This window comes from Rattus rattus, chromosome 1 (genome assembly GCF_011064425.1).
Source record: "Rattus rattus isolate New Zealand chromosome 1, Rrattus_CSIRO_v1, whole genome shotgun sequence".
In the NCBI taxonomy this organism is placed as follows: domain Eukaryota; kingdom Metazoa; phylum Chordata; class Mammalia; order Rodentia; family Muridae; genus Rattus; species Rattus rattus.
The window spans coordinates 46,605,362-46,617,889 of NC_046154.1; the positions used below are offsets into that span (position 1 = coordinate 46,605,362).

The 12,528-nt window shown below is 43.2% G+C and overlaps 1 protein-coding gene across 1 annotated transcript in view; it reads left to right on the top strand.

Moving 5' to 3' along the window:
• The window catches only part of Zyg11b (zyg-11 family member B, cell cycle regulator), a 51,642-nt gene extending 47,452 nt beyond the window's left edge, over positions 1-4,190 (top strand). The window contains exon 14 of the mRNA XM_032900749.1: positions 729-4,190. Within this exon, the coding sequence (XP_032756640.1) occupies positions 729-919 (191 nt within the window). The 3' untranslated portion in view covers positions 920-4,190. The remainder of the gene's footprint in view (positions 1-728) is intronic.
• Positions 4,191-12,528: the final 8,338 nt, after the last annotated feature.

Here is a 12,528-nt window from a genome sequence, read left to right on the forward strand (position 1 = left end):
GGCAGAGATCCGCTTGCCTCTCCCTCCCAAATGCTAGGCTTAAAGACGTGTACCATGACTGTCTGCACTGATTTTTAAGAATGTTTACTTTTTAGTGTATATGTGGTGTATGTATGGCTTTGTGGACACATGCATACACATTTGAAGCCCAGAGGAGTCCATTGCCTTCTGCCTTATTCTCACCGAACCAGGAGTTGCTGTTTTGAGTAGGTTGGCTGTCCAGGGACTTCCTAGGACTTTCTTTTCTCTGTCCCATATGGCCCTGCCTTTTTATGTTCTAGGATTAGACTTCAGGCTCAGCCATCTAAATCTCCAGCCCCTTTTCTGTGCTCTGGCACACAAGGGGAACATAGACACACATATATAAAATACCCATACACAGACATAGACATATGTACATAGACATATATAAAATACCCATACACAGACATAGACATGTATACATAGACATATATAAAATACCCATGCAAGGGGAACATAGATATACATATATAAAATACTCATACACATAAGTTAACTTTTAAGAAGATTCCTGAATTAAAGGGGATAAAGTGGAGATGATCAGAGACATCTGATTTGTGAGGCTTGTTTGGTTTTGTGGAGGCAGGGTCTTAAGATGTGAATTTGCTTCGTGCACTACTTTTGATGTGTTTTTTATTGTTTTAAGCTCTGAAGAACTTGTTTTGTTTGTGGGATGACTTTAAAACATTTCTCTTGTTTTCTTTCAGCTTCAAGGTATTGCAGCATGCTGATTGAAGAAGGAGGACTACAGCATTTGTACAACATCAAAGAGCATGAGCAGACAGATCCCTATGTCCAGCAGATTGCTGTAGCCATTCTGGACAGTTTAGAGAAACACATTGTGCGCCATGGAAGGCCCCCTCCCTGTAAAAAGCAGCCCCAGGCCCGACTGAATTGATAGCCATAGATAGTTGGGTACGAACAAACAGCATTTTTGTGGTGGGTTCATTTGGAATAGCGTGCTCTCTGGTGTTTGGGGGCGGGGTGGGGTGTGTGTGGTAAGAGTCTGTGATCCTTTGGAATTGGTAATGTACAGTACTGCCCATGTGAACAGTCTGATTTGTTTTGTGATTTTTAACTTATGAGGCAAGAAAGGTCTTCCTTCAATATTGTCTCTTAGGAAATCTTTCAGTGTTTGAACCTAACCTGTGCTTGAGATTCTACAGTTTCATGATAAGCTGCACGCACTCCTACTCAGACTTCCCTTGCAGGTGAGCAAGGCTGACTTGACTTCAGCTCCGCCTCCATGATATTTTATATTGCTCCTGTAAAAATGCCCCCATTCTCTGTGTGTCTTTCACAAGATGCCCTTCTTTGTGTGAGTGGAAGCTGTTGTGTTTCTAGAAGCTTCTTGCTGTCAGGAGCCTGAATGGCAGTCAAAGGAATATAAAAGAAAGAAAGACTATGAAAGAAGGACAGAGTCAAAAAGGAATTAGGAAGTGCTTTTGTGGAGTTGCTCTGAAAATGGGTAAGGTTCTCCTGGTGTCCCTCTGCTAAGGTGGGCGGGAGCAGAAGCTGTTTTCCATGATGAAGACTGGAAGCACAGACCATTGCTATCCCTTCTTTCCCAAAGTCATTCTCATTCAGTGGGATAGAGACTGTTCTTGGAGTTAATTTGCTTAGTTAAAATACAGTTGACAACAGAAAATTTGTTGCAAAAATTTAAACTTGAGTTGGGGTGTGGCTCAGCGGTAGAGCATGTTCTGAGAATGTATGAATTCCATATCCAGCACCACACACAACAAAAAGGTAACTGTTCCTTCTGTTCAAATATGTGTATCTGTCAGGCATAAGTGGCCTATGCCTGCAATCTTACCACTCAGGAAACTAAGCAGGAGGAGTGCTGTGAGTCTGAGGCCAGTCTGTGTTAGAGAATGACAGGTAGTGTCTCTCCATTATGTGTTCACGTTAGAAAAAGGTGCAAGAGAAGAGTGGGCAGCTGCTAGATGGCTAAATGTGTAGTCGACTGGATAAATGGGAATGTTCTGATGGATTATTTTTTTAGGCAGTTGCCTTTCCTTCAAGATAATTGATATATGAAGAATCAGTTATCATCCTATGAACCTGGGAGGCAGCAAATTACTAACACTTAATTTCCACTATAATTTTAAGTTGGGAATAAGTCAGACCTATAATCCAGTAATGACAAGGGTGAGACAGTAGGAATTACAGCTGGAGGTAAGCTAGGCCACAAAGTTGCAAGCCAGCCTGGGCTATATGGGGAGACCCTTTCTCACATAACAAAAGGTTTTTATTTTAAGGCAGTCTTGGTGGCACTCGCCCTTAATTCAGAACACTAAAAAGCAGGTGGCTTTCAGGGTCAGCATGGACTTGATAGCAAGACCCCATCTCAAAACAAACAAGGACACTCACACCTTGTTCTGTAAATAGGTTTAGTCTGAAATCTCTTCTGACCACATTCATACATGTCTAAAAGGTTTTCAGTAGAGTTTTAAAGTAAGTCAGGACTATTTGAGTTTGGGAAGGAGCTAGCTTAAGCTGTGCATCTGGGCGCGCACCTGCACCCTAGTGTTTGGAGAACAAAGGTGAGGGGAACTCAAGGGAACATGAGTTCTAAGCCAGCCTGGGCTACAAGAGTAAGCTACAACTCATTGCAGCATGCTGTCAACGTGTAGACCCATGTCTCACACTACTGTCACACTCCTTGGACTTGAGTGTTTCAGACTCCCCTCATAGGGGTGAATACTGAATCAAACTGAAAGAAAACAGACACGTAGAGTTTATCAAAAGCCATATTAAACCATGATTTATTTCTTACTTCATTGGTTCAAGGAGTTTTGAAAGCTATAAAATATATTTTTACCTGATATGGTTGCTCAAACCCATGATCTACCACTGGAGAGACAAGATTGTCATTTTGAGGCTAGCCTGGGCTACCTAGTGGTGCTTGTCTCAGCAGCCTCTACCACAAAAAGATGCATTTTTCATAGTTAAACACATTTCAGAGAAAAATTCTTTCAATGGAGTAGTTTTTGCTTTTTGTTGATATTTCTCCCTCAATTTTAATATCTAAGACAAAATTCTGACAGTACGATACAGTCTGTAGTAGCTAGCAAATTGGTGGTGTTTCCTATACAGTACACTTCAGAAATATTTGAGGACTTTGGCTTCAAGTGTTGCAACAAAAATACATGTTCTTACAGGCTATTGCAAACCTTGCCATTACAAAGTTTCAGAGAAATAAAGTCAGGTGGTGGTGTACACCTGTAATCCCAGTGTCAACAGCCACATAGTAAATTCAGAACCAGCATTGGTCACCTGATATCCTATCTGGAGAAGCAGAACAAGAAATGGTCAAAAGGACTGCGGAGTGGTTCCAGATAACCTGATGCATGAAGGCTCAAAACCAATTCAATTTATATTTTCCAGGCCAGTCAGGACTGGATTGCAAAAAAATAAAAAAAATAAAAAAAAAATAACTTAAACAAAAAGCAAAAAATCCCTAAACTCAAAGTGACTGGATCTCAAGTAAATCAAGATGTTAGTGCCTCTGTGGTGTTACTTTGTCCGTTGGATGGTGGTGTTTTGCTTTTCAGATAGAGCCTCACTATGTGTAGACCCTCCAAGGCTGTAGTCTGTGTTGATCTCATCCAGCTATATTCAGACAGTCCTCAGTAAGTGCGAGGGTCCCAGGCACGGGCTGTGGGATGGTTCTCTTTTTGTTTTGTTTGTTTTTGTTTTTCGAGACAGGGTTTCTCTGTGTATGTAGTCTTGGCCGCCCTGGAACAAGTTTTTGTTTCCAAAATGCTAGGATTAAAGGTGTGCACCACCCACTGCCCAGCTCTGGGGTGGTTCTGGAATTTTCAACAGTCCTGAATATGGGTAAAGTGTAGTAAATGCATGTGTGTGTTTATAGATTACAAACCCAGCCATCCTCCTCAGCCTCCCATTTGTAATTGGTTGGTACTTCAGAGCCATCGGCTTTGCCGTGTGCTTTCAGCATAGTTCAGACTGACCCGAATGGCCCTGTTGAACTCATCAGTGTTCAGACATAAGCCAATGGGCCAGGAATAGCAAGACTTGGATCTGCTGAAAGAAATACATGCACAAGGACCCAGGTTCAGTCCCCAGCAACCTCCCACAGAGGAAGCAGAATTATTAGACTTTGTAAGACTGGAGTCGAATAAAGCAAAATATAGCAAATCAAAGTATCTGGGTTTTGTGTACTGAGTATGTTTTGCCGTGGTCTTTGTACTCTGGAGTTTGTTTTCCTTCTGGGTTGAGAGTGCTACTCAGCTCATTACTGAAGTGAGTCACCCTGAGTTCAGCTCCTACTATCAGAAAAAAGAGACGATGATATTTAATGGTCTCTTTTTAAGTTATCAATAAAGCCATAAATCAAGAAGTAGTGGGGGGGTGGACACAGTGGCTATTGATCTTACCTGAGGATTTAAAAATTCCTATTAGACCATCAAGTTGAAGAGTTGATCATAATTATTGTTAACCTAGGCAGGAAGGGTACTCTGGCTTACCCAGAGTGAGGATGAAAGAAACTATCTTGGGAGTTTGCTTCTATATTTTTTGTTTCTAAAGAACCAAAGGTCCATGTTTAAAACTACCAACCAACCATGCTCGATGGTGCATGCCTTTAATTCAGTACTTGGGAGGCGGAGGCAGTCAGATCTCTGTGAGTTCAAGGTCTGGTCTATAGAATTCTAGGTCAGGGCTATGTAGTGAGACCTTGTCTCAAAAAGCCAACCAACCGAACAAAAATAAAACAAAACCTCACATCAATCTTAAAAATGCAGTTAATGACGTTTTTCTTACTCATGGGTCCTTTTAGGCTGCTCTCTGGTCAGTTTTTGTCTTACTCGTTGTGACTTTTTGCTTTGTCTTGTGGAATCAGAGCTAACTTAAAACTCTCCACCATCCTGCCTGTGTCGGCCAAGCGCACCACCTGCTAAGCTTCTTAGTCGCTTGTTGTGCTTGTTTGAAATTGAAGGCGTGTTAGGATAAGGCCGGTCTGTCTTTGGTGCTCTCTGGCCATGGGTTCCCCCTTTGGTCCATGCTGGTAAAAAATATAGAAACAGTAAACTTAGCTTAGCTTTTGGCTTTGTTATTAGAGATGGGATCCTCTGTAGCCCAAGCTGGTCTCAAGCTCACCATGTATCCGAGGATGACTGTACTCTGTTTGCCTCTCCATGCTATGCCGTGGTTATGGTCACGGCCACTCTCCCCAGCTATTTTCTGCCTTTTTCAAGACAGAATCTTGACATATATTCCATGTTGGCCTCAGTCCTCTGAGTGTTGGGATTATGGGTTCACCAAGCCAGGCTTGGCTTGGTGTTTTATGTTTTAAAATGCATCTTCCTCCTCCTGGGAGCCCAGAACAATGTATAACCATACTCAAAGTTGAAAGGGGGAGAAGAGGTAACCGAAATGAGCCATTTTGTAACGGTAATTTTCAGTCTGTTTCCTCACCAATGGCGCACTTTCATTAATTGGTTATTATGGGACTTTAATTGGGTTTTAAACAGTGTCAATAAGCTAAAGGCATACATTCAGTGTCTACTCTCAGCTGACGTGGACTCTTCTAGTTTTATCTACATATTTATGTGGAGAGACTGTTTGGGTGAGATCTGCTCAGAGACTGCATCCAGAGAGGTTTGCAAACTATTTTCCTTCTTAAACCCTGTGTAGTGATTTCAGATGATTTTGTTTATCTCGTGGATATTGGATGTTTACTCCTTGTCATTTGCTGTGTGTTGACCCAGTTTTAATTTTCAGTGTTAACTCAAAGTGTTCGTTTTAGCAATGATGCAGAACCCACCAGTGATAGGAATAAGAGTATGGTAGAGAAGTTTGCATTGGGTTTTAGGCTCTTCACAGCTGTGTTACCAGAATTCCATGGACTCTGCATGGTGCGTGTGGCACCCTGGTCCATGCAGTTGTTTGTTTCCAAGACTTAACCCTGACGACTCAACACTGATAACTAATAGCCTAAGAAAGAATTTCTTCCCGCCTTTCCACTCTACTTTAAAAAAAAATTAATTATGTAAAACTGAATGCAATTTCTTATCCTGTGCTGCCAGGGTGCCTCTGTAGGACACAGCCTAGATGACAGTCAGACCAATGACAAGTAAGAAATATGCCAGCAGTGTGGTAGCTTGTGCTTGTGACCCTAAGGGGACAGAGCTGGGCCAGGGAGACCCCTACTTCTGCACCATCTTGGGCTATACCCCTATATTCCCAACTACCAGGGAGGCTGAAGCAGGAGGATCACCTGAGGACTTAGGTGAGTCCCAAGTTTAAAGTGAGACTGGGCAACACAGTATGATCCAGCCTCAAAAACAGAATTGTAGCTTAGTGAGTGCTGGCACAGTTTCATCCCAGCACTCAGGAGGCAGAGGCAGACGGACCTCTGAGTTAGAGGCCAGCCTGGTCTACAGAGAGAGTTCTAGGACAGCCTGGGCTGCACAGAGAAGCCCTGTCTAGGGGGCTTAGAGGGAATATATTTATAGTTTTCAGTTTCAAAATTTATTTTGTGGCAAATCATAAATATTTCATTAATGGTAAACACTTGACTTTGAGCTTACTTTATAGAAAATTTTGAGTTTTTTTTTTTTTTTCTTGGAGCTGGGGACCGAACCCAGGGCCTTGCGCTTCCTAGGCAAGCGCTCTACCACTGAGCTAAATCCCCAACCCCTTGAGTTCTTTTTTAAGTTTTTTTTTTTTTTTTTTTTTTTGTTTGGGAGTAAGACTCAAATGTACGAGTCAAATGTGTGTAGCTCTTGCTGTCTTGGAACTTGCTATGTAGACCAGGCCTGCCTCTGCCTCCTGAATGCAGGGACTAACGGCATGTGCCAATACACTGGGCTCTTTTTAACCTTGTTTTAATCAACTTTGGAGCAAGATGTTCTTTAATTAATGAAAAATTAAGGCTCTTTCACAAAGGGAAATCTTTTATAGCATTTTCCTCTAAATCAACGTTATGTGAAGATTAGAATTCTCAGATAATTTGCAGAAACTTTTTTTTTTTAAGTCACTGACTTGTGGGACATTGAGATGACTCAGCAGGTAAAGGTGCTTGTGCCAAGCCTGAGTTCAGTTCCTCATGGTAGAAGGAGAGACCTGGCTCTCACGAGTTCTCTGATCCCCTGTGTGCATCATGTACACTCATGCCCCATGCTAAATAGATAAGTATAGCAAACTTACCATCGTTTAACATCGCTCAGAGGCAGAGCAGAAGGACTGTAGGCTAGAGGCCGGCTTGGGCTGCTAATGAGGCCCATCTTGGGCTACATGGAAAGATCCTATTGAAAAATCCAAAAAAGTGACTAATGGCAAAAGTGACAAACGACAAAATGTCTGAGGTTAAGGCTTCCTCTGTCAGAGGCTGGACTTATGCACGAAGAGGCTGTCTTTTGCTGGGATTGTGGGATTTAACTCTTCCCAAAACATGCAAAACCCATGGGAAAGTCGAATGTGTGTGCATTTCAGATACAGTTCTAGATTGTCTAGGCTGGAGGTATTCTGGTTATGGCCTGGTAAACAGGAATATTCTGCACGTAAATCATGTATATTCAGATGGAACATCACTTAAGTATTAATGTTGTATGTACAGACTGGGATTTTTCTTTTGCCTAAATAAATGTTACAAATTTTATGTAAATCGTGGTCTACTTTCACTTCAGATACTTTGAAATTTAGTATTGAACCAAGCTCTATATTCCTCAGTAATCCATTGTGCTTTCAGAAGTCTGCAAAAGTCTGCTAGATCATCATTCCTTAGTGAAATACTTACGCTAGAACCAGGCTTACTGTCAGTACACGCCTGCATTCCCAGCACTTGGGGAGACTGAACCCAGGAGTCCAAGGCCAGCCTGAGTGATGCAGTGAGATCTCAAAAAAAAAAAAAAAAAAAAAAAAAGGGCTGGGGATTTAGCTCAGTGGTAGAGCGCTTACCTAGGAAGCGCAAGGCCCTGGGTTCGGTCCCCAGCTCCGAAAAAAAAAAAAAAAAAAAAAAAAATCTAGATTCACCACTCAGTAGAATATCAGACATGCTTTAAGAAAGACCCTTTAGGGAATTTAATTTTAATGGAGAAGAATAAATAATAGTGTTCAACAATATTCCAGAACAGTCCATAGTGCTTATTACAGGGATCAAAGACCACACCTAATTCTAACTGGACGTTAAGTCCAATTAGTCCAAAAAGAATTCCTGCTGGGTGATGGTGCACACCTTTAGTCCCAGCACTCGGAGGCAGAGGCAGGCAGAGACCTCCGAAAGTTTGAGACCAGCCTAGTCTACAAACCCAAGTTCAAAGACAGCCAGGGCTAGAGAAACCCTACTTTGAAAAAACTTTAAAAACTAAGAAAAGGCTTCCTGCAGGAAATGATCCCTTGGTTTGTTACAAACCGTGGAGACAGAAGTGAAGCTGCACCCCCTCCCTACTCAGGCACAGTGGGGATCTCAGCAGAAGTGGCTCAGTGACTAAGCACTGGCCGCTCCAAAGGACAGGAGTCAATTCCCAGCACCCACCTCTGCCCTCGCGGGCACTGCATGCATGTGGTGTACAGGTATACATACAAACACATAGACAAGTCAGCCCGGCAGAGTGCTCACAATTTAACCCTGGCACTTAGGAGGCTGGCGTTTGATTGACTCAAGTGTTCAAGGATAGCCTGGGCTACAGAATGGGACGCTGTCTCGATTTAAAAAAAAAAGGGAAGAAAAACTCAGTGGTGGCTCATATAATACTAACATTGGAAAATAGATTTAGGATCAGAAGTTCAAAGTGATCTACCACTGAGCTATATTCCAATCCTTTTAAAGTTCTTTCCACCAGGCAGTGGTAGTGCATGCCTACAATCCCAGCACTTGGGAGGCAGAGGCAAGCGGGTCTCTTGAGTTTGAGGCCAGTCTGGTCTACGGAGGTAGTTCCAAAACAGCAAGGGCCACACAGAGAATCCCTGCCTTAAAAACAAAAACATAAATAGAATAGATAAATGAATGACTGAAAATCTGAGTGTGTTGTGTATTACTGTAATTCCTTTACTGGGGAGGTAGAAGTAGGAAGATTGGAAATTCTGGGTTATCCTTGGCTATATAATGAGAGGCAAGCCCGAGTTATGTGAGATGCTATCTTAACAAAACAAAAACCAAGCTGAATATGGTGGTGCATGCCACCAAGCCCAGCTCTTACAATGTTTCTTGTTTATTTTTAGATTGTGTATAGCTATATAACTAGATAGCCTAAGCTGGCTTCAAAGTCACTAAGTAGCCCAGGCTGGACTTTAACTCATGACACTATTCTTGCTTACCCTGGGATCACAGACATGCCAACGCATGTGGATCCTGTTCTTATCATTCTTTCATCAGGGCTGGGTATAGTGTGACATCGAACTAGACAAGTTTTACCACCGAGTTCATCCTCAGGCCCGTAGAACATTTTTCTATATAATTCTTAAAGTTATTTTCCCTAACATATTATCTGTCCAGTAATTGACTGAGTAAAGTTTTTGTTTTTTTTTGTTTTTTAAAGATTTATTTATTCATTTATTATATATAAGTACACTGAAGCTGTCTTCAGATACACCAGAAGAGGGCATCGGATCTCTTTACAGATGGTTGTGAGCCACCATGTGGTTGCTGGGAATTGAACTCAGGACCTCTGGAAGAGCAGTCGGGTGCTCTTAACCGCTGAGCCATCTCTCCAGCCCTAAAGTTTTGTTTTTTATTGCCCCACATAGGTTTACCTTGTTTTTGAGACAGGATCTTCCTATGTGAGGCCTCCTGTCCCCAGAGTGCCAGGATTAGTCATGCATCTTTAGGTCATGCTCTCCTCTTCATATATAATTTATTTATTTGGGGAGGCCTGGAGCTCAAGTCCTGGTACCCACATGGCAGCTCACAACTGTCTGTATCTTCCAGGGGATCTGATTCCCTCTTCTGGACAAGTACACATAAATATGCAGATAAATGTAGATAAAATACCTAAGCACATAAGATGAAATAAAAACTTCTTTCAGAGTTGTTTTTGGTGTCTGTCTGGTGTATGGGTACCGTCTCATCTGTGCACATGCAGAGAGCAATGTTGAGGTAGCTTCTTGTATTGTATCACTCTGCCTCACTCCCTTAAGACATATGCTACCCTCTCTTGGGCATATACCCAAAAGATGCCCCAACATATAAAAAAGACACGTGTTCCACTATGTTCATCGTAGCCTTATTTATAATAGCCAGAAGCTGGAAAGAACCCAGATGCCCTTCAACAGAGGAATGGATACAGAAAATGTGGTACATCTACACAATGGAATATTACTCAGCTATCAAAAACAACGACTTTATGAAATTAGAGGCAAATGGTTGAACTGAAAATATCATCCTGAGGAGCTAACCCAATCACAGAAAGACATACATGGTATGCACTCACTGATAAGTGGCTATTAGCCCAAATGCTTGAATTACCCTAGATGCCTAGAACAAATGAAACTCAAGACGGATGATCAAAATGTGAATGCTTCACTCCTTCTTTAAAAGGGGAACAAGAATACCCTTGGCAGGGAAGAGAGAGGCAAAGATTAAAACAGACACAGAAGGAACACCCATTCAGAGCCTGCCCCACATGTGGCCCATACATATAGAGCCACCCAATTAGACAAGATGGATGAAGCAAAGAAGTGCAGACCGACAGGAGCCGGATGTAGATCGCTCCTGAGAGACACAGCCAGAATACAGCAAATACAGAGGCGAATGCCAGCAGCAAACCACTGAACTGAGAACGGGACCCCGTTGAAGGAATCAGAGAAAGGACTGGAAGAGCTTGAAGGGGCTCGAGACCCCATATGAACAACAATGCCAACCAACCAGAGCTTCCAGGAACTAAGCCACTACCTAAAGACTATACATGGACCCTGGACTCTGACCTCCTAGGTAGCAATGAATATCCTAGTAAGAGCACCAGGGGAAGGGGAAGCCCTGGGTCCTGCTAAGACTGAGCCCCCAGTGAACTAGACGTCGGGGGGGGGGGGCGGAGGGGGGGGGGGGAAGGGAACACCATAAGGAAAGGGGGGGGAGGGAAGGGGATGTTTGCCCGGAAACCGGGAAAGGGAATAACACTCGAAATGTACATAAGAAATACTCAAGTTAATAATAATAAAAAAAAAAAGACATATGCTACCCTCCCCACCCCACCCCCATCCCATCCCAGCATTCAGGTACGGAGGAGTGACTCAGTGGATGAAGGCCAAAGACTAATGACCTCTGGCCTTGTAACTTGCTAACTGTTCTGGGGGCCAGAAGCCAACTCTTTGCTGCTCTTCGTTGTGGCCAAAAGCTGTTGCATGTAGGTAGCTCTTGCCACCCTGCCTAAGTTCCAGAACTGGCAGTGCTACCAGCCCCCACCCAGATTCCTTTGAATCCACAGATAAAAACACAGATGCACACATTACTCAATTTCAACTTGCCTTATTCCCTCAATTGCTGGGCATTTTTAAATTCCCCTGGTTAGGGTGCCCTTCCCAGAATTCTCAGCTCAGCACCCTAAATCTGCACTCAACTTCAGTTGGTCTGCCACCTTCAGTCCCAGCTCAACATCCCCAACCTCTCACCTGTAGTCTCGGCCAGTGGCCACTGTGCCCGAGATCTGACAAGGCTGGTCACCTCTCCCTCAGAAGCATGGCAGACTCTCCCTCTCTCTTTCCTGCTTCTGTTCTCTTGCTGGCAGGGGCCTGGAAGTCCCACCTATCCCTTTCGCCCAGCAGATGGCCCAGGGCTTCTTTACTGATAGATCAAAAACCAACTGGGGAAGAGTACCTTAGTATCAGAGCCATCCCTGTACAAATGTTGTGGTTGCCCTGGTGCCGTTTGTATTCTGATGTTAATTCTGCTTCCTCAAGAGGGGCTGCCATACTTGGGTGATTTCTTGTGAACCTTCTCCCCATTTTAACTGGTCAAATAAAGTCTAGAGCCTGTGATTGGGCAGTGGAAGGGAAAGATGGGGCTGGGCATTTTAGAGAGTAGGGGAAGAGTAGAGAATAAGAGGAAGATGGAGCAGAACCACATGGCCTGGAGAAGCTGCACATACCAAGGGATCTCCCAAGGGCTGGGGAACAGAGTACTGTAGAGGTGAATCTGCCCAATCTAGTGTGCAGCTTATAAATATTGTGAGTTGTGTGGTTTTGCAAGAGTTTATTGGGGTTGGAGATTTAATGCAACAAAAAGCTTGGCTTCTGGCAACTTACCTCTTGCTGATATCAACTAGGGGAAAAGAAAAAGACTCACCTAAGACCATCGGAAACCATTGAAAACTATGTATTGATTGCTTCCTCTCTTGTCCACAGCCTTCTATTCACAATTCCCAAGCTCCATGATAGTAACTCATTGTCAGGATCTAACTCTTATTTCATGCAGCACCCACATGAAGGAAGGCTGTCTATAACTGCAGTTCCCGAAGATCTGATACCCACTCCGGACCTCCACAGTCAAATAGAATGGATACACAAAATCAGACTTGGGCTGGAGAGATGGCTCAGCGGTTAAGA